Genomic DNA, 19,653 nt, shown 5'->3' on the forward strand with positions numbered 1-19,653 from the left:
AACAGCAAGTTGTAAAAATAACTGTAGCTTAATAGTTAACATGCTACCTTCTGGGAGAGTAAGTAGAATTCAGATCAAGGATACTATTCAAGAAAAGAACACATTCTTTTTTGTGTGAAAAGATCATGTAAAAAACATATTTGGCAATACCTGGGAGTGTGAGACTGTTAGTAAGAAAGAGGAGATGAAAATGAACATACAAGAAAGAAGTAACTGTAGAAAGACATAAAAATAAAGTAAATGGGAATAAAAAGAGAGACAGGAAAAATAAAAGGGAAATGGGGAAGGTAAGCAAATATGATTAAGAACTGAAGGAGACACTGTCAATGTGCATGGGGAATGAGATCTACATGGTGCAAAACAAGCTCACTGGAAGTTTTCCCCTTGCCTTTTACAGTTTGGAGTGTGCTCCAGACGAGAACAGAAATTGATCAGCAGAATTCAGGGGAAACCCTCTCACTTTATCTAGTATCTCATATACCAGTCTGTGTGCTAAGCTATCCATGAGATTGCAAATTCAGAGGCAGCCTAATAAATTTATTTTTGCTACACAGCTTTTGAAAAGACAGTCTGCCTCAGCTAGGGTGTAGCGTCACTGCAGTGCCACTGTTATGGCCACCTACTACAGCAAAAAGTTTTCAAGTGAAAAGGTATGAGCACACTACTGACGACAGGATGACTATAGTCCTCCTTGCCCCTATTATTACATGGGGATGGTTTATAAACTCCTGAGGTCTGTGACAGAAAAATTACAAAGTCTGATTTTCTTGTTTTGGAATGGAGACACCCTTACCTTGCAGATACATTTCTTCTCCTTCTGTGAACATCTGGTTGCACCTGCTGCATCGTGCACAGCTTGGATGATAATGCTTGTCACCTGCCTGAACAAAAAATAAAAAGGGAAATGAGGGACCAAAGTATTGCATTGCTTTGTGAACACTCATTTGCTGACAGGCCAGTGCCATTTTTCTTCTAGTTCATCTGTTATGATACAACATTGCCTTCGTGATGTGACAACAGCTATGAGAATGCAAGATCTGCCATACTGCTTCAGTTCAGAGGTTTATCTAGTCCAGTATCCTGTCCTCAACAGAGGCCAGCAGCGACTACTTGCGGTAAAACGCTGCAAGAAACAAGACAATACAGAACAGTCTTTCCTCTTCACACGTTCCTATTCAGGTAATCAATGGTTTAAAGATTTCCTGGCTAGCAGCTACGTCACAATCTATCTATTCTCCATCGCCCAACACCTTTTTAAATCTCCATCTAACAGTCCAAGGCCATAAATGTGACACAGCAGCTCAATATTTGTGTAAACCTGCTGCCTCCTCATTTTGTCACGCAATATATATTTTCTCAGTCACACCATTGTTATGTATGAATTTCGACAATGAACAACAGTTTTCAACCTGCCATTTCATTCCTTGGCCTTCTTCCTGACACTACTGATATGGGCATTAAGAGAGAGAGCTTTCTAGAGCCACTTCTGGGACCATTAACTTAATTCACAGGTGCCTGACTTCAGAAGCTACACTAGCACAGACAGCATGAGCTGAATTCGAACTACTGATGTAAAGACACTAAATACTCTAGATCCTATTACACAAATCCAAATCCACTGAGCCATTCATTCTCTTAAACACACTGGTACCCATAATAAACAAAGCTGATCAGATTTCAGGCCTATAAGGACAGGAAAAATCAAGGCACAGGTATTAATGTGATTTCTTCTCCTTAGGAGACTAAAGCATCCAATGTATTAACTTCCCTGCATCAGAAACTAAGCATGCAATGTCCACATCAGGCTTTTTAAATTAAAAAAATTACTAATCCTAGAAAATGACCCTTAACAGTGACAAGTAATAAATTCTAAAAGTCTTTAAAATTGTATCTGTCTTTCCAGACATGTTAACCTCAAGTTCTTTTTCACAAAGTATTCCCTATCCACTGAGATGTTATATGCACAAAATATGTTTACTCTGTAGCTCACTTGTAAAATGCCATCAAATCCATTGATGGATGCATTATATTTCATTATACTTGAGACTGTAACATTACTAAATTCAACCTTTCCTTATGTCTATTGAGATGAACAACAACATATTTTTGGTTCACATTTGACATTCATTATACAGGCTTAGTATTTAAAAGTATTTATATGACATGACGAAGTATATGGATTAAAGTACCTGATAACTACCAGACAACCAGATCCTCCACCCAGCCCTCCTACAGGTAAAGAAACTTGCACCATTTATTTTTCATGTTCTCATTCGTTCCTGCCTTAGTAGTGTAGTACCTGCATTTGATTTTAGGGAACATTGGGTAAGGTAGAGACACAGAGGTAGATTAACAGAGACAGTGGTGTTTGTGGACATGACTATTTACCTTTCATTATCACTAAGAACAATTCCTATCCAGGAATTTCAGCAATACAAGGCCAGAGAAGAGGACTCACTGTGCTCTTAGTTTAGCCATACACTTGCTCTTCAGTTGAAAAAAACCTGTACTTCTCCTACTCAGATACTGCCTTTCCTCTTGATTCTTGCTCCTTAGAGGGCAGCATCCACCAAACTGGGAGACTAATGTGATTTAGTATTTTTTTGCACATCAGATTTAGACCTATCAGGCAAAAAAAGGTGCTCTGGTAAAACGGAGGAGGAAAGGTCACTACAAGGAAGAAAAGCTAATGAGGGAAGAAATACAGAATTGATGCTTGTGTTGCAGCACCAAAACCGATATTGAACTGAGAAGGAAAAACACAGTTAAGGCTCATTCTCTTTCTATCCTTTTCATTACTGGCTGTCCTCTTCATCTCTGACTCTCTTTAGCAATTATTTAACCCCTGAGGTGTCCCATCAGTTCCATTCAAGACTGGAATTTAAGAAAAAGAAAATGCAGAAAGTCTGTATCTGAAATGCAACACTAGCATCAAGCCACAGCTATTCTGATCTTGAATGCAAAAGTAGAAAGAAGAGCTACTTGTGTGTGTGTGTGTGTGTGTGTGTGTGTGTGTGTATATGCAGCTTAGTGCTGTGAGTATGGAACAGGGTTCAAAGGTAGGTCTCCAATTCAGACAGCTCAGCACTCAGCAGATGCCAACATCCTTTTCTTGCACTTTCTGCCTCATGCAAACAATACTGTACGTACGGAGGAACAACAATCTTCTCTGTGTTCGGTAAAATAAAAATCCCAACTTTTGGGCATTCCTAAAGTTCTTCAGCAGAATGGGGCCCACAGAGCTGCTTGTTACGAGTGATTTCAAATGTATTCGGTTTAAAAGTGATGGCAAATCTGGTGTCCTGGGAACGACTCCCAGTTAATGAGATATAAAAAATTCCTAAGAGAGCTGAATCACTGCCAGAAAGGATCTTCTCCAAACAGGAAGACAATAATTGAAACATAGATTTGCAATAATAAAAACAGGAATCTTTTCTGGGCTCTGCCTGTCTCATCCAACTAAAGAGTATCTCTGTGGCATAACTGACACTGCTTAACAGAGCTCTAATTTTCAGTAAGCACATTGGATTTTTCTGAAATAAAATTCATAGCTTCTCAAAAGGTATTCAGTAGGGTAGCTAAGTAGCTACATGGTCTGAACTGGAAAGAGTACAGAGCCTGTTATGTTATTATTAATTAACCTCTGAGATATCCCACCTGAGATGGGATTGTGTCCTGTGAGACGTTTACCGAATTCCCAGACACATAGGAATGAAAGCTTTGTACATAAGTATACACAAAGAAATAATTCCCTACCAAGCACCCTCATGCTCATCTAAGGCAATGTAGCTTTAAGAAGGGTAGGTAGGATCCAGCAAAGATACCTGTATTGTGAGAGGACCATGACATGCAGACAAAGAAAATCATGCATTCACACCTGTATGGTTTCAGCTTCTGTTCTTCCAGTCTGGCCTTTGAGGTGTAGCGGGTTTGGGGTTTTTTTAATGTTTTTGTGTATTTGTTTTTGTTTGTTTTTTATTTGGGAACAGGAAAGCCATATTGCACCAGTGTGAGCGATGATGAATGAACACCATGCCCCAGATAACACAAGCTTGCTAAATGGAAGCGCTAACACATCCTGCACTAGAGAGGTTTTGGGGGACTTACATACCACAGTAGCTGCAGTTGCTGCTGAACACTTCCAAACCAGTTTCATGAGTTTTCTGCCTCAGTAATGTTTCTACAGCTCAGGAGTCGAATCCTTTCTTCAGTGAGTATCCACTGGAAAACAATCTGCATCTCAACTAACTCAAGGCTAATCTTGCCATGCCTGGCTTGCCGTAATCATCTGAGAAAACACTGCTAAATATCAGTCATTTACAATGTATTAGGAAAACCTTTTGGATCTACAAAGGGATGAAATATTCAAGCTTTTTAGAGATCCAGTCTTGCTCAGCTCTCAGTCTGCTAAACCCTCATTCCTTATGGCCAATATGCAGCTTCCTGTAATCTTATGCTCCCATGCTGTGGACTGTAAGGCTTGTATCTCAGTCCCGTTGGCTGTAACAAGTAGCGTTAATTCAGTGCACGTTTGTGCTGAACATTCTTCAGGCAAGGTGCAAGAGGGTTAAAGTCACTTCCTTCCCACTATGCCTCGCTCTCCCCCTACCCCTTCTCAAGTTCACTTCATGTCCAGAAATCCCTTACAGTTAGCTTTGCTACACGAGGACTTCTCAAGCGGCATCTTGCACCTTGCCATCAGCAACAAACCACTTTCTTGTTCAAAATACAGCTATGCAGCCACTAGGTTTTGACCTATCATATTGCTTTTGATCCCTTCTGAATTATTTCAGCTTTACTCAAAGTCTTCAGGACAATACAAACCATCAAGAGCAAAGTGACCCATACCTTAGAGGACTGTCCCTAAACTAAGTTTGAGTAAGCCGAGTTAATTGCTGAAACTGTCTTGGTTTTGCTTAGATAGAAGTGCTAAAACCAACCGAAATAATTACTCATCATCACTCTTACTCTGCATACAAATTTTTAAATGGAATTGAATGAATCGACAGCAAAGTTTCTTGTCAAATGAAATATTAAACCTACATGTTACTGTCACTGCTTATAAATTCTTTGTCAAATCAGCTGGCACTCGCATTTGCAGTAGAAGCAAAGAACACCACTTATCAATTTATAACAATATACAATCTCTTCTGACTTTCAAATTTCTCTTCCGCCTACACTGACAAATCTAAAATAGGTTCTCAGATTAAATCTCATTTGAACACAGTTGATAGAAAAATTCAGATTAAAAAAGTAGTAGTATATACTCATTTATCAAATACCTTCAGAGCCTTAAGAATTGCAGAATGAAGGAACAATGGGCAATTGTATATTATAAGTGCCATTATAAATGTAAATAAATGGATGTTAATTTGAGTAGCTTTCCATGGTTCTGTAAGCCTCACTGATTCATGGTTGACCAGCAATACATGAAGTCTATTTTCTATGTATTATTAAATATATGTACTACACACAATATGTACTTATTCATATTCATGTACAGAAAATAAGTTTTAACATTATTTTACATAGTATTAAGGTTCTATTTATTCTGGTAATTTCAAGACTTATACTAGAATCGAGTCTTTAGCAACACTGAGCTTCAGTTTCCCAATCTACAAAGAAGTTTAAATAACATCTAATGTCCTCCATAAAATATTTTGGAGAAACACTACCAAGGAAAAGCATTACAGAAAGGTATTCCTCATGACCAGTCCTGAGAATAAAACCATGTAATCAGCTCTCCTCTAAGACTTACGAATGATGGTTGGAGGCTCAGCAGTCAGGATTCAAGGACGATGGACTACATACGGGGAGCTTGATGTGTATGTTATACAGAGGACCTGTCCCAAGTAACATTAGCAAAAGTTCAAGCTCTATTATGTCTTATAACAATACCAAGACCTGTAATAACAGTTAATAATGAGACATCAGATTTTTCACAGATCACCTTTTCAGACTCAGCAACCATCAATTTTCAGCCTTCTTCCAGCATACCATTCTCTTAATAACTTCAACTGGAACATACAAATCTTCCTCAGCTGATTACACCATTCTGCAATGCCATTTTAAAAGCCACTGTGTACTGTTTACAGACAGCTTTAAAGGCTCACTCTAATGGAGGGGTAACAACCCTGGACAATTGTCCAGAACAGGAAGAATCCTGGAACACAGCCGTTGCATTACACACGGTGTGCATGAAGCTTCAAGAGACCTCTTGCAGTTCAAAAGGTAAACCGAAAGGCTGGGGGGTTGGGAGTTGTTTGAAGCACCAGTTAAACACAATGCACTGAGCTCCTGTACAACCCCTTCTCACGCCCATGATGCTCCAACTCTTCACAATGCGCACAACACATTTGCCTTCGCTTTAGCACAATACCTTTGGGGATTTCCTGAAGCCAAAAGTGTACTGGTACTCACAGGCATCACGGAAGGCAATGGTGGGTATCACAAGAATCATTCCAACCCAGAAGCTACAAATACAGCTGCATCCAAGTTGATGTAACATGCCCCAGAAACCCCAGCATAAAAAGTACCTGTTTGAGCACACATACAGCTTTAACTCCAAGGTAATAGTACTTCAAAAGCCAAGGACTGTATTTTCCAAGTCTGTCCTGTCTGTCCCCACTTCCCACAAAACTTTTATTCTCTGAGTGATTGTAGAGCTGTAGTCTGATTAAATAAATGTTTTCCTCTTTGGTGAACGTGAGAGCTTAAGACTTCCTATTACTCATGCCTTCAGTTCTGTCCTTCCTTCCAGAACAACAGTGAACAAGAGCCAGAGAGAACAATAACAAGAATCCCGCTAGGAGAGCTCACATGCCAGTGGGTCTGGTAGAGGAAGAACTAATTACCAACAGACATTTCTGCTGGCCAAAGGACACAATTAAGTGCATATTTGTTGTGTTACATTTGCACAGCTGCACTCACTCACTGTCCATTCAAAGATATCTTAGCAATCACCTGAAAAAACCTATTAAACATGTAGAAAGCTTTACTTTTCTAATACTATTTAAATGCCACAAAACCTGCTATGTAGTTTTAAGACTACATTTAAGAGTAAAAGCCCCCACCCTTTTTCCTTTTTTTTTAATTTTTTATGAACAGGTGTAATGGGCCCATTTGATGGACAAACCTAATCAAATATTTAGTTCTATTTAGACTCTGAGGACAATGACCTGATTTCTTAACTCTCTTAAAGAACTAAGGAGAAGCACAAAGAATAATTCATCTTTTAAACCCCTTAAGGAATGTCCTGAATTATAAAACAGGAACTGTGGCAGGAGCCTACCATTTTCCAGTGAAACTTTATTTTAATTACTTGCAGAGGTCACAGAACCTTCAACCCTGTTTGATGTTTGGTATAACATCAAATTGCATTGTTTCCTTCTCTGCAGGCTTCTGTGATCTCATGGGCAGCTGGAACAGCACAAACACTATGAGGACCAAAATTTGCCTTTAATAACATCCTGATCCAAACTGTCCACTCATTTTTCCCAGGCTCTTATCTGCTTAGTAAGTCACTACAAATATCTGTGCTCATATACAAAACTAAAAGTGCAGCTTCTTTGCTTCCAAAGAACTTCAGAATCTACCATAATTTTCTCCGTTATTACCAAAGGAAGGAAAGTGTAATACAATTTAAATGTTGAAAAAATTCTAGCCAAATAAATCCTTGTTTGATATTTATCTTTAAAAATAAGACCTTCTAAAACTGTTTTTAACACTACTGTCACAACATCCCAATAGAAACAGCTCTCAGCAAAGTCTCTGCTTCTGTTCAACCTGGGACAGGATGGAGCAGCGGGAAGCAGAGCTCACACTGCCAGTTCCCAGGCTGATGGCGCTGCAAGACACAAGACACCACACCAGGGAACAGTGGGAAATGGAGCGTGAGGCTGTGACTGTAAATCTGAGTGACAACACGCATGCAAGAGACATGGAAGACCCTCAGAGCCTTCCATCGCTTGCTGTGCTGCCTTAGGTAAGCCAAAACTGCAGCTGTCCTGCTGCTAGGAACACTTGCACTGTTAATTCATGCCTGGTTTCTGATTTTCGTACAAAAATACTTCCCAGCATCCCAAAAGTGACTGCCGATGTCATGCTAGTATATTCCTTAACAGACGGACTATGATAAACCTTGTAACTTACTAGTGTTAATTCCATCAACAATATTGTTATACTCATCAGTTGCTGCTAATAGCAATGCAATTATTAGCTGCTTGGAATGTAATTTTTCCTTACAGCAAAGATGTGAGTAATGATTCAGGCTAAATCCCCAGTTGTAACTGCACCTATTGCTACGTACAGGACCAAAACTATGAACTTACATTACCTACACAGTGAACAGCAGGAGGTTGGTACTATAAAGAAGGTAATTCCAGCCAACTAAGAAATGTAGCCACAATAGCCCAATGTGGCTGGTTAGAATAGTCTGGGTGGTATGGAAGAGCAAAGCAATAGCAGACACGGCTTTGTGGCCTATTGCCAGCATTTCAACAACGTCTCTGTTAGGATCCTGTGTTACGTTTATGCACAGAGAAACTTAATCCCAGTTACTGAACATGTAGTTAATAAGAGACAATCCAGAGGAAATATATGTACTAGATTTTATTAAGATAATGCACACATGCTGCAAAAAAGGAAGGTTAACCACTGAATGCATGCAGCGTTTTCTTTAGGTGCATGTTCCGTTTTGTAGTGAGGACGTAAGCAAATCGACATAATTTTCTACCTCGTTTCATTCTAATCTAATTAACCATACAAATCTGAATTCACTGCCTCCATTACCCTTATGTTAGGTGCATATGAAGGCAAAATCCAGCATGTGCTGTTCAATTTTTTTTTAGACCATGTTTATTGCACAGATTTTTATTTTTTTAATTCTGAACTTCTCTACAGCAAGCACTTGTCAAGGCCTGATACAAAACCCTCCTCTGTTTCTTAACAATGTCAGGTCCAGTTCACAGTGCAGGTGTGAACTTCCTACATCTTCTGTAATCTTTAGGCTTCACACAACATTAGAGAACTAAATATTCCTTTATCTTGTATGCATTTTGTCCAGCATGGATTTTTGACATGAAAAGCTACTTCACCTAAAGGACCTGATTACAGCCACGTTCACATTGCTGGATTAGTTTGGAATCAGAATCAACCAGCAAAGCTACTTTACAGTAACTTCACCATAGTGCCAAGGGCCTTTTCAAACAGCCTAATGCTGGCTGTAAGTTTGTCTCAACCAGCCAGCAAAACACCTCTACTGACTACCAAGACCGTTGTGTAGCTCTGCTGAGCTGTACAGTTGAGTGATCAGCCTCTGCAGCAAGGCAAGAAAGCCATTCCAGCCACAGCTTGTAGTGTAAGCAAAGCCCCTATAGCTTGGTTTGCTGCTAGGTGTTAGTTATACAGCACAAATCAAGGGACAGTATGGAATCACAGAATCATTAAGGTTGGAAAAGACCTTTAAGATCATCGAGTCCAACCATTAATCCAACACCACCATGCCCACTAAACCATGTCCCAAAGTGCCACATCCACTTGTTTTTTGACCACTTCCAGTGATGGTGACTCCACCACCTCCCTGGGCAGCCTGTTCCAATGTTTGACCACTGCCTCAAGTAAAGAAATTTTTCCTAATATCTCATCTAAGCCTCCCCTGGTGCAACTTGAGGCCATTTCCTCTCATCCTATCGCTGGTTACTTGGGAGAAGAGACCAACACCCACCTCACCACAACCCCCTTTCAGGTAGTTGTAGAGAGCGATAAGGTCTCCCCTCAGCCTCCTCTTCTCCACACTGAACAACCCGAGCTCCCTCAGCCGCTCCTCATAAGACTTGTGCTCCAGACCCCTCACCAGCTTCGTTGCCCTTCTCTGGACACACTCGAGCACCTCAACATCCTTCTTGTAGTGAGGGGCCCAAAACTGAACACAGTATTCGAGGTGCGGCCTCACCAGTACAGGGGCACAGAGTACAGGGTACGGAGTACAGGGGCACAATCACTGCCCTGCTCCTGCTGACCACACTATTTCTGATACAGGCCAGGATGCTCTTGGCCTTCTTGGCCACCTGGGCACACTCCTGGCTCATGTTCAGAATGGATTATGTACTGGATGCATACCTTATGCAACCTTTCGTAACACCAGCAGTCTCCCACTTTCCAAGTCATCTTGATGTTTTCTTCCGTTAGGTGGTAACAGGATCACTGAGTTATCAGGAATATGTGAGTTCAAGAGTGAAACACAACCACGTTTCTCCTTTTACCTCTCTGCATGAAGTGACTGTTAGTCCCTCAACCTGTCCCTCTGGCTGAACTTCTAATAAAAGAACGTGATGTATATGCATTAGCAGATCACGTTAACTGAAGTTGTATTTGCAGTGCTGCAACGGTATCTCCAAAACAATGGGAAGTATGATGGAAGACTGAAATATTATTAGTTTATTTATTAGAAACAACCTTCTCAACCTGTAGAACTATAGCTGACACCAACCTGCTGAAATTTAGTGAGAAAAGTCAGTAACAAACCTCTTTTGTATCTTAAAAAACCAGAATCATTTCACAAATCAGAAAGTCTTGCACCTGACAGCAGGTAATAAATATCACCATATCATAAAAAGGATATTTGCAATTCCAATAATTAGCAATTATTGCCATTCTGATCATGATCTGATTGCATTTACACAGACAGAAATAAAGAACAGTGTTATATGTGCATACATATATATGTGCATATGGAATTTTAAAGGAACATACATATTCCTAGATAATTTTAAGACATCCTACTGAATGTCCCAAATTCTGTATTCTAAAATAGAAACAAAAAAGTTATCATAGTCCATATGCTTGATGCACAGAAAAATCATAGGAACGGAGATACTATTAAACAACAACAAAAAAGGCAATTAGTAAGCCATTAAGTTAGAAACAAAGATAACTGATAAGAAAGCTAACATTACAAAAAAAACAACTATGGACAATATGTTTAAAGACAATAAGAGTCTTTACTAAAGCATGATGGGAGGAGGAAAAAAAAAAAATCACAGATCAGGCAAAGATCCCTTGTGAGCTATAGATGAAAAATAATAAAAGATGACACAGAAAAGGCAGGAATTCAGGAGTTGTATCTTTCTGGTTTGTATTTGACAATGTTGAAAGACATATTTCTCCTGTTTGATACTGTTTATTGAGCAAGAGTTATTTAAATAGTGTTTGCCATGGGTCAACATTTACGTATTGGGAGACCTGAATAATTTGTACTCAAGAGTCTTAAGAAAACTATAGCTTATAGACAGTTCTCTGACAGATGGATGTGTTAGCAGGGGAGGCTCTGCTGAGCCAGATACCTCAGAGATTACTTCCTTCTACCCGCAGCATGAGGTACCTCTAATACTGGACAAGACAAGAATATAAAACCTTTCCTGGTAAATCTGCTGATGACTCAAAGACAATGCTTGTTTAAGCTATCTAGACCCAACAAGTACATTTTAATAGTCTAATGTAATATAAAATGTCTGCAAATCAAGAAAGCAGGGCCCTGTGAGATTGAGGGCCATGTTGTGGGCAACGGCAACTGAGGGAGGCAGTTTGAGGACATCATTCAGAGAGAGGCTTCAGAGATGACTAGCTTACAGTGGACAGGTGATTAAAAGCAAAGAAAGGAGATAATAGCAGAAAAGAGCATGAGTTTTTCAATCCCATTGAAAAAACCATGACAACATCAAAGAGCTGAAGATAGACTTCAAAATAAATTACCTTCAAAATAAGATGAAGTTTCTAAGAAGTAAAGGTAATTTAAAGCAGCAAGAGGGAAAATTTGTGTTCTTATAATCACTCTGCAGGTTAATTGCCCAAAGGATAAGTTTTCACTTGTTTTCTAGAAAAGCTCTATGATTTTGAGAAGAGAAGGTCAAGCAAGATGATTTTACAGTCCCTCTGACCTTAAAACCCATTCCAAAGGGCTTTACAGAGAGAGAAACTTTTACACATGCATCAGGCTGCTCCTAGGGAGCACAGGTCTGTAGCAAAACAGCAGAATATTTAAAGTCAGAGTCTAAGGTTATACTGGTAAAATTTCCAATAGAGTTGAATCAATTCACATTGAAAAATTTACAGAAAGCTGTCTTGGTTAAGTAGAAAAATTCCTGGAATAGCCGGAGCTTTGCTGTTAGGATGGAGCTTTTGTTGATGTGGCTTGTGGTTCCAAGAGACAATTCAAGTGCAACACCAGGAGAAGTTATGGGGTTGGGTGTGCTGCATCAGCACCAGAATTGCTACTGACCCGGAGAGCCCAGCACTGAGATGGGGCTCTATTGTATGGGTAAAGTTGAGAAAACAGGTCAGTGTGGCACTAGGCAAAACTCTTGTTAACCTACTCAGTAGGCAAGTGCAAACCACTTCCTATTGATGAAGCAAGCAAGAGCTTTGAAGATTAAGCAACTCACCTTGGATCAAAATTAATGCTTGCAGCAGAGCCAAGGATAGAAAAATTCTCAGACTCCCAACCCTGCCAGACCTCCATGTAGCACACCACCAGATCCAAACAACTCTAGCTGATTTTCTTGTTCATCTAACAAAAAACTTTCCAGTTTTCTGTCAGAAGACTGTTTCAGGAACTGTGCAACCTTTGGCATGTGATTTAGCAAAGCCTGGTCTCCATTCTGACGTCTGCATTCAGTTCACAGGGAGTGTCCCAAGAACAACAGAAAAATAAAGGTTGTGAAGGCCAGAGGAGGGGGGAAAGAAACTAAACATGAGGTCATGCACAGTACATCCGTAGAAAAATAACCAGAGAATATAAAAGAAAGGTAGCCTGTAAGAAACAAAGTAGACATGAGGCCCTCATGTCTAGAGGTAGATTGGTAGACTCAAGATTGTTCTAATAGGAAAACATGTTACGATTAAACTGAGCAGGGAACTACTCTGATCCAATAATGCTTCAAAAAGTCTAAAGAACGGGTTTTGTCCTTGATTAACTGTGATGCTACCTGCTGCCTTTGGAATTCTCTTCCAGCAAGAGGTCACAACAAGTAATAGATTACAGTCTAGGGAAGGGACAGATTTTCTTCAAATATTTTTCTTCCCAGGCCCATTGCTCTTAACTCAAGAGTCACCCATATATAATTATGAGCCTGCATTCAGACATTTCTCAGGAATCCTCGTTTTGTAATTCTGGCCAAAGTGTTTACGTTATACTAAATTTAAATTTGAAATTATCAAAGGACATCAAGCTCACCAGTGGATAGTGCAGACAACCAGTTGTCTCTTTTTCAAATAGAACAACTTTGAATAATTGTCAGAACACAAACATGTACTCTGCTAAAAGCAGAGCCTTTTATTTTTGGCAGAAGTCCATTTTTTTTTGTCCTATTTGCCAGTTTTCTCACTGCTGATACATGTGATTTCCAATTATAGATGCAAAACTATGCAAGCATACTTTTGAATCCTAGCTGACATGAACATTCCATCAGAGTATGTTTGTCAGAGCCAATACACAGGGATTTTCTTGTCTTCTACCTTGTTTTCTTCAGCTCCCTATAAAATCGAGATTTCTGGTTACCGCAGGAAAACTATTCCAACAAAATAACCATATTACTATGGTAATGAACAGGAAAGAGATTACGGACATGAAGCAGAAAGGGATACCTAACATCATTTGTGGCCATTCAGTTTTCAACCGAGTACAGTGTCTCCACGATTGCTCTACTCAACAGCAGTAGTCCAAGGGTGCTGCTGAGATAAGTCTGCTTAAAGATTTTTAATGCCTCAGTTCTTACTCTTCTCATTGCTAGGAAAAAACTGCCAGCTGAGACTAACGGCTTTACAGAATTCAAAGCAACAGCTGATCCATCTGTATACGTAACAAATGTCTCTCTCCAAATCCGACATGTAAAAGTCAGTTTGTTAACGTTTTAACTCATACTGAAATGATTTATGACGCTCATTTCAGAGACCTTTGCAAAACCACAAAACATTCCATTTCAGACACCTTAAATGCGAGAGTATCTGTGAAAAGGTGCATCTCTTGCTGTGTGCTATTTTTCCTTCTTACAAAGAAAAAGGCTTGTAACAAATGTCATACATCCCAGATATCTATCCAAACAACTATTAGACCTGTATGATCGTCTAATGTAGCAAGAGCACGTAATTAAAATCTACCAATTTTGTGCTCCAGGTGGTCATTTCAAACATTTAATCACCCATAAAATACTCATGTGTATCGTATTTCTTTATCTGTAAAGCACCTGCTCAGTAAAGACAGGTGTTAATTCTGTGGACTTCAAAGTCCCTAGAGATTCCAGACATATCTTCTGTTTTTGTTTTTCTTGCCCGCCCCCCCCGGGAAAGCACTCTGACCCAAGCAGGCCAAGGAGAGAGGGGACTGAGTCCTCACAGAGTGAACATTAAGCACAATACCCGGATGGAGGCTGTTACAAACAGGGGACAAGCAGAGACTTGCCCCAACAGGCTCTTCTCCAGTTCTCAGTTTCAAACATGTTATTGCTTCATTCTTCCCAACAATTACTTTTTATGGAGGACAGGTCTAAGTCCTACCCTGCTCTTCAAGAAGTCAGTAGCAAACTCTCCACTGATAGGAGGACTTAAAGCAGGACTTAGAAATGAAAGATCACAATCGTGCAAAAAAATATTTCACCATTTAACCCATTTTTTATTGTGATTTCAGTCGAGAAGAAACAAAAAGTTGAAATAATTTCATATTGCTACAGAGTGCCTCACATTCCCCTGTCACTACATCCCAGGTGACAGTGAGACCGTGACACTGGAGGAAGTTTTCTTTTCAGTGTAAGTACTTTGGTGCAGGGATCATTACTAATTTTATATCCCCATTGCGGGTGACTGTGGCAGGCAGCATTAGCACAATGCAAAGATGAACAGAACAAGCAATGGAAGCTACACAACAAAAATAAGAGTATTATGTTTTCCTGAAAGCAGACTGCTCCAAGAGGAGAACAAGACGTGTTCTGCAGTGACAGCCATGCAATTGAATTCTTAATACAGCTATGCAACAAGAAAAATAAAGTCATCCAGGTAAGTTACTCTTCTAAAAACAGGTATGTGTTATGTGCACCTCTAAGACATGAAAAAGCGACTTGTTTTAAGTACCTATTGTGTGTTACTGGAATACATGCAATGGCTATATATCACAAATGCTGCTGTTGGTGGCAAGAAAGTTTACACTAATACAAATGTCTCCACTGACATGTCATTCTGAAGTATTTTGATCAGTCTGCTAACGTTTTTCAATGATATTTAGTGCAAGAGAATATTTACTAAATGAAAAAGGTAAAAGCTAGAGATGCTGGGCTAGGAAATACAGATCCTAATCAGCAACACCGTACTCATGAAAGCAATTTATACAGATAAGCCATATTTTTATAAGCATCTGTAAGATTTCACACTTTGTGGCAGTAAGGAAGCTTTAATTAGTTATTTTTTCAAATTACTTGTTACAACTTGCTCATCTTATTCACCATCCCTACATCCTCTTAACATTCCTCCCCTGCCTATTGATGTTCAAATTGACTGAAGGATGTTTTCCAAACCACTGCTGAGAAGTTAATGCCTTGTGATTATGCTGCCATAGCAACTGAACTTCTGTTACGGCTCTGTCAACTTCAGATACTCTTTTGTCATCTTTACGTGACAGGTCTTTCCCAACTACAGAGATCCCTCTTGCCAAATTCAGTCTTTTGAGGATGGGGGGGGTAGGGGGGGAATAAATAAATAAATAAAATCACCAAAAATCCTGTTAGAAACATTTTTACATGAAGCAATTTACATTATTTTTCTGGAAGCATATTTATTCTAGATTTTTGGCCCCGTGCATGGTAGTGTTCTAAGCAATTACATCTAGCAGATTTTTCATCAGGGAAGGCTAGTCTAAATTAAGTTAAAACTATGCTACTACTCAGCTACATGGACAACCTGTCTGAATCATTTACCCATACCCTGAGTCATTATTAAATTTTTCATTTCCCCTTTTTTATGCAAACCCACCCCACATTAGAAAAAAAAAAAATCAGCATCCTACGTTAACTGGTAAAACAACTTTCTCAGCAAAAAGGCAGGGAAACTGGAAACAAACTCTAACCTTATTTCTATATCTCAGAATAAAAATCTCCAGAATTGATCAAAAGAGCCAAACTATATTAAGAATTATTGGAGATAAAGAATTGTATTGTTCCTCCATACATCAGCAATCAGTTGCAATCGGAAATAGCCCAAGCTCTGTGCCATTCCTGGCAGCTTAGAAACAAGTGAGCTGTACTCCCGTTATCTAAGCCACAGAATTACACACAGCCTTTTAATAAAATCCTTCTGGTGCACAGGAACCCGAGTACAAGTGCCCTATTAAGCTACCACTAGCAAGCCATTCAGTCACATCACAAAGTTGTACCTCCCTCTCCCCCCATAAAGCAAGCCACAGTTCAGATCTGGTTTTGCAGGAAGGGGTTTACCTTCCGATAATAATTCTTCAGTCTAAGCCCATTCCCTCCGCAGCCCGGCGGGCAGGCTCCCTGCACCTCCGTTCAAACTTGGAGCGCTCCCCGAGGCAACGTGCGGACGGCTTATGTTCTCGCCGCCCCAGCCGAGAGTGCAGTGCCCGTGACCGGCCCCAGCCCCGAGCCTCACTCCTCCTCTGCTCGAGCACTCTCCTGCACACACCCACCAAAGCAAGCAAATAATCCTCCCTGCACATTAAACCCACTCCGGTGGTAACTTGTCCAACCCATTCTCAAAAAGAAAAAGGGGTAAGAATATTGGCCCAGCAGAGGCAGGACTGTTTCTTATCACTTGTGTGTCACTATTTGACTCGGAACTTTTCCCCTGGGGAGAGGCATCTGCTGAGTATGAAATCAGCGCTCCCTTTCTCTGGAAGTTATTAAATATTACTTTCATGGCTTCTGAAGAATATATACAGCCTCCTGGGTGTTTGTCTAGTTTTGTCAGAAACACTTAGTTACACTGAGATTGTATTCTAGTCCAGTTCAGATTAATGCAGGCAGAGTGCTGGGGCCACTTCTCACTCTAGCACGTGCATCCCTGTACCCTGTTTGCAGGTTCTGGGTGAGATGATGCTTCAGCCACACTCTGTGAACATCTGATGAATTTACAGTGGGCCCTGTGCACTGACCCTATTTGACCTCTCAACAGGTATTTTCCATAATCAAAATAGCCCAGTGCTCTGCGGCATATACTTGTCTAAGAGGGCAAATGATGGCAGCATTCTGCTTTTTCTTATCGTTTACCTGAGACAGTTATCTATTATAGTTCTATGACATTCAGGCAACATGTTTGTGTTTTCCCATTTATTGTAACAGCAGTAAAATTAAACACAAACAAGGCAAATCAAAGCACTAACAGAGCATGCACTAGATTCCACTGCTGCTTCTCTTTTGCTGGGTAACCTTTTCCCCTGTATTTTTACGGTATGGGAAGATGACAATGATGACTAGGTGATACTGGTTGAGAGCAAAGTCTCTTCCAACCCTAAATGACACCCAAACCAGTAGATGCCTAGTGCTATGAAAACAGAATGCTAATACATTCTTCAGAGGTATTATTTTATCACAACTTTAACGTACCACCAAAACCAAACTCTTTTGGATCCATCATATCACCAGTCCTTGTTCAATTCACCAATTGCTTCATTTATAAAAGTGTTTAAAATTCTACATCAGCTCAACCTGTATTACCAGTACACGTTGCATCATTAAAATCCAGTAAATGACACATTTTGAGATACTTCCTGCATAACTACTATGAAAACAGCCTTGCTAAATATTTCATTCAGCAGAAGAATATATGCTAGCCTTTCATTTAATGTTTCTGAATGGAACTGAAATAAATTTATTTGTTTTAAGAGATTCTCTACATGGTTCCCCAATCTAGAAAGCATACTGTTTTAAGAACACAGGACCAGATGCATGAATGTACTGAAGTACCTAACTAAACTCTGTACTGCGTGGGTCTTTGCAGAGAAGGGTTATGTCTTTACCTGAGCTATAAGCCTAAATCTCCTTAAAATAAATTACTTAAACATGTAGGCTACTGAGTTTCCCTGAAAGCCAATCAACTGAAGCATCCGAATACTAATACTCACATGAGCAAAAGTTGCTTGCAACTTTAAGTTTTGGCAGAAGGCACATCCTTCAACAACATAAACAGGCATTGTTCCAAGAAATCATTTACAGCTTGTATGCGAACCAGTGATGTTGCTACTATCATTCATATATTTATTTATTTACATGTAAACAATCAGCAGAAACTTCCCTGAACCCCTCACAGCGCAGGTTTCTATATCTAGCTCTGAAAACAATACTTGACACTTACGGGCTCCCTCTGGCTCACATTCTTTACCTCTTACATATGGATACAGTTTCCTTACACAATCATAGCAGCTTTCATCTCTTGGTTTTTTCTCCCCATAATTGCTGTTATTTATTTCTAACTTCAGAAGTCAAGGTGTCTCAGAATTGATATCTGAGTTCGTTGCAGTACAGATGACACATCTTAAAATTCTGGCACATTAAAGTAACAGTATCTGCAAGTACGAAGCCCCCTTCACATTAAATACTGCATCTTAAATTACTACTTCTCTTTAAAATCAGGGGAATCTCAGCGTAAATTACAACATCAAAAACACATTTAGAACTTGACCTTGCAGGCTGAAGTCAAGGGAGCCTTCTGGTCTCCTGGCATTTCTCCTCTCAGGTCCGTCTGTTAAAATGGCGTTATGCCACTGCCTACAAGGTGGAGTGCAAGTTTCAGCAGCGCACAGGAAACAAACACAGGGCAGGCAGCAGCCCATCAGAACAGGAACTATGCACTGCCAGGAGAAATCATACATTGGCTTTTTATTTGCAAATGAATATTAAGCAAGTAGTGTTATAAAAATGGGTGGAATAGCAAGATGGTTGAGGGGTTTGACAGTAGATAGATACATCTCAATCTCTAGATCATGAGATCAAATCCTGTTCATATCAGTAACAGTCAAAAAAAAGTGAAAATCGTTAAGATGTGAATCTTATTCTCAGGCTTTCTGTACGATTTAATGCATATTATCCACCTGTTTCTGCCCTGATGTCTTCTTTCTGCAGAACTAAAAGAATACTACTAAGAAGTTTTGTTAGACATTTTGGATAAGCAGAGATGAATTACATGGATATAGGCAGGTCATTCTGAGTACCATTCTCTGAAGTCAATGGAAAGCTTCTCATTGATTTAACATATTTTGAATTAAGCCCTGGAGGAATAGTTATACTGTGTATGATAATCATATTAGACAAAAATTATTTAGGCCAGCATCTTTCAAACAGCTAAATGTGTGCTGAAGATTACTTAGATTTCTGGAGTTACACATGTCTACACAGAAATTTGCAGGATTAGGATCAGATGGGCATCTTCCAATAGGCAAGCCTTGAAGCCATGGAAACAACAGCTTAGTGGAAAGTTTATATGAAAGTCCTCACTCTCACTGTTATTGCCTGATAAAAATGGTTTTTGCCAGAGTTAGTGGGAAGTTAGTAATTTTTCATAAATAAAGATTCCTTTCTGCTGGAGAAACCCAAGGAAGAACACTGATCTCTGTTGCCTGGACAACATTATCCTGAAATATTCAAGTTTTAAAGTATA

General features: G+C 39.6%; 1 protein-coding gene across 1 annotated transcript in view; it reads right to left on the minus strand.

Annotated features, from left to right (window-relative positions):
* Positions 1–19,653, minus strand: part of ABLIM1 (actin binding LIM protein 1) — a 90,542-nt gene that overhangs the window by 48,326 nt on the left and 22,563 nt on the right. The window contains exon 5 of the mRNA XM_082002337.1: positions 794–881. Coding sequence (XP_081858463.1) covers positions 794–881 — 88 coding nt within the window. The remainder of the gene's footprint in view (positions 1–793; positions 882–19,653) is intronic.

This window comes from Phaethon aethereus, assembly GCF_964289735.1.
Source record: "Phaethon aethereus genome assembly, chromosome: 7".
NCBI classification, from domain to species: domain Eukaryota; kingdom Metazoa; phylum Chordata; class Aves; order Phaethontiformes; family Phaethontidae; genus Phaethon; species Phaethon aethereus.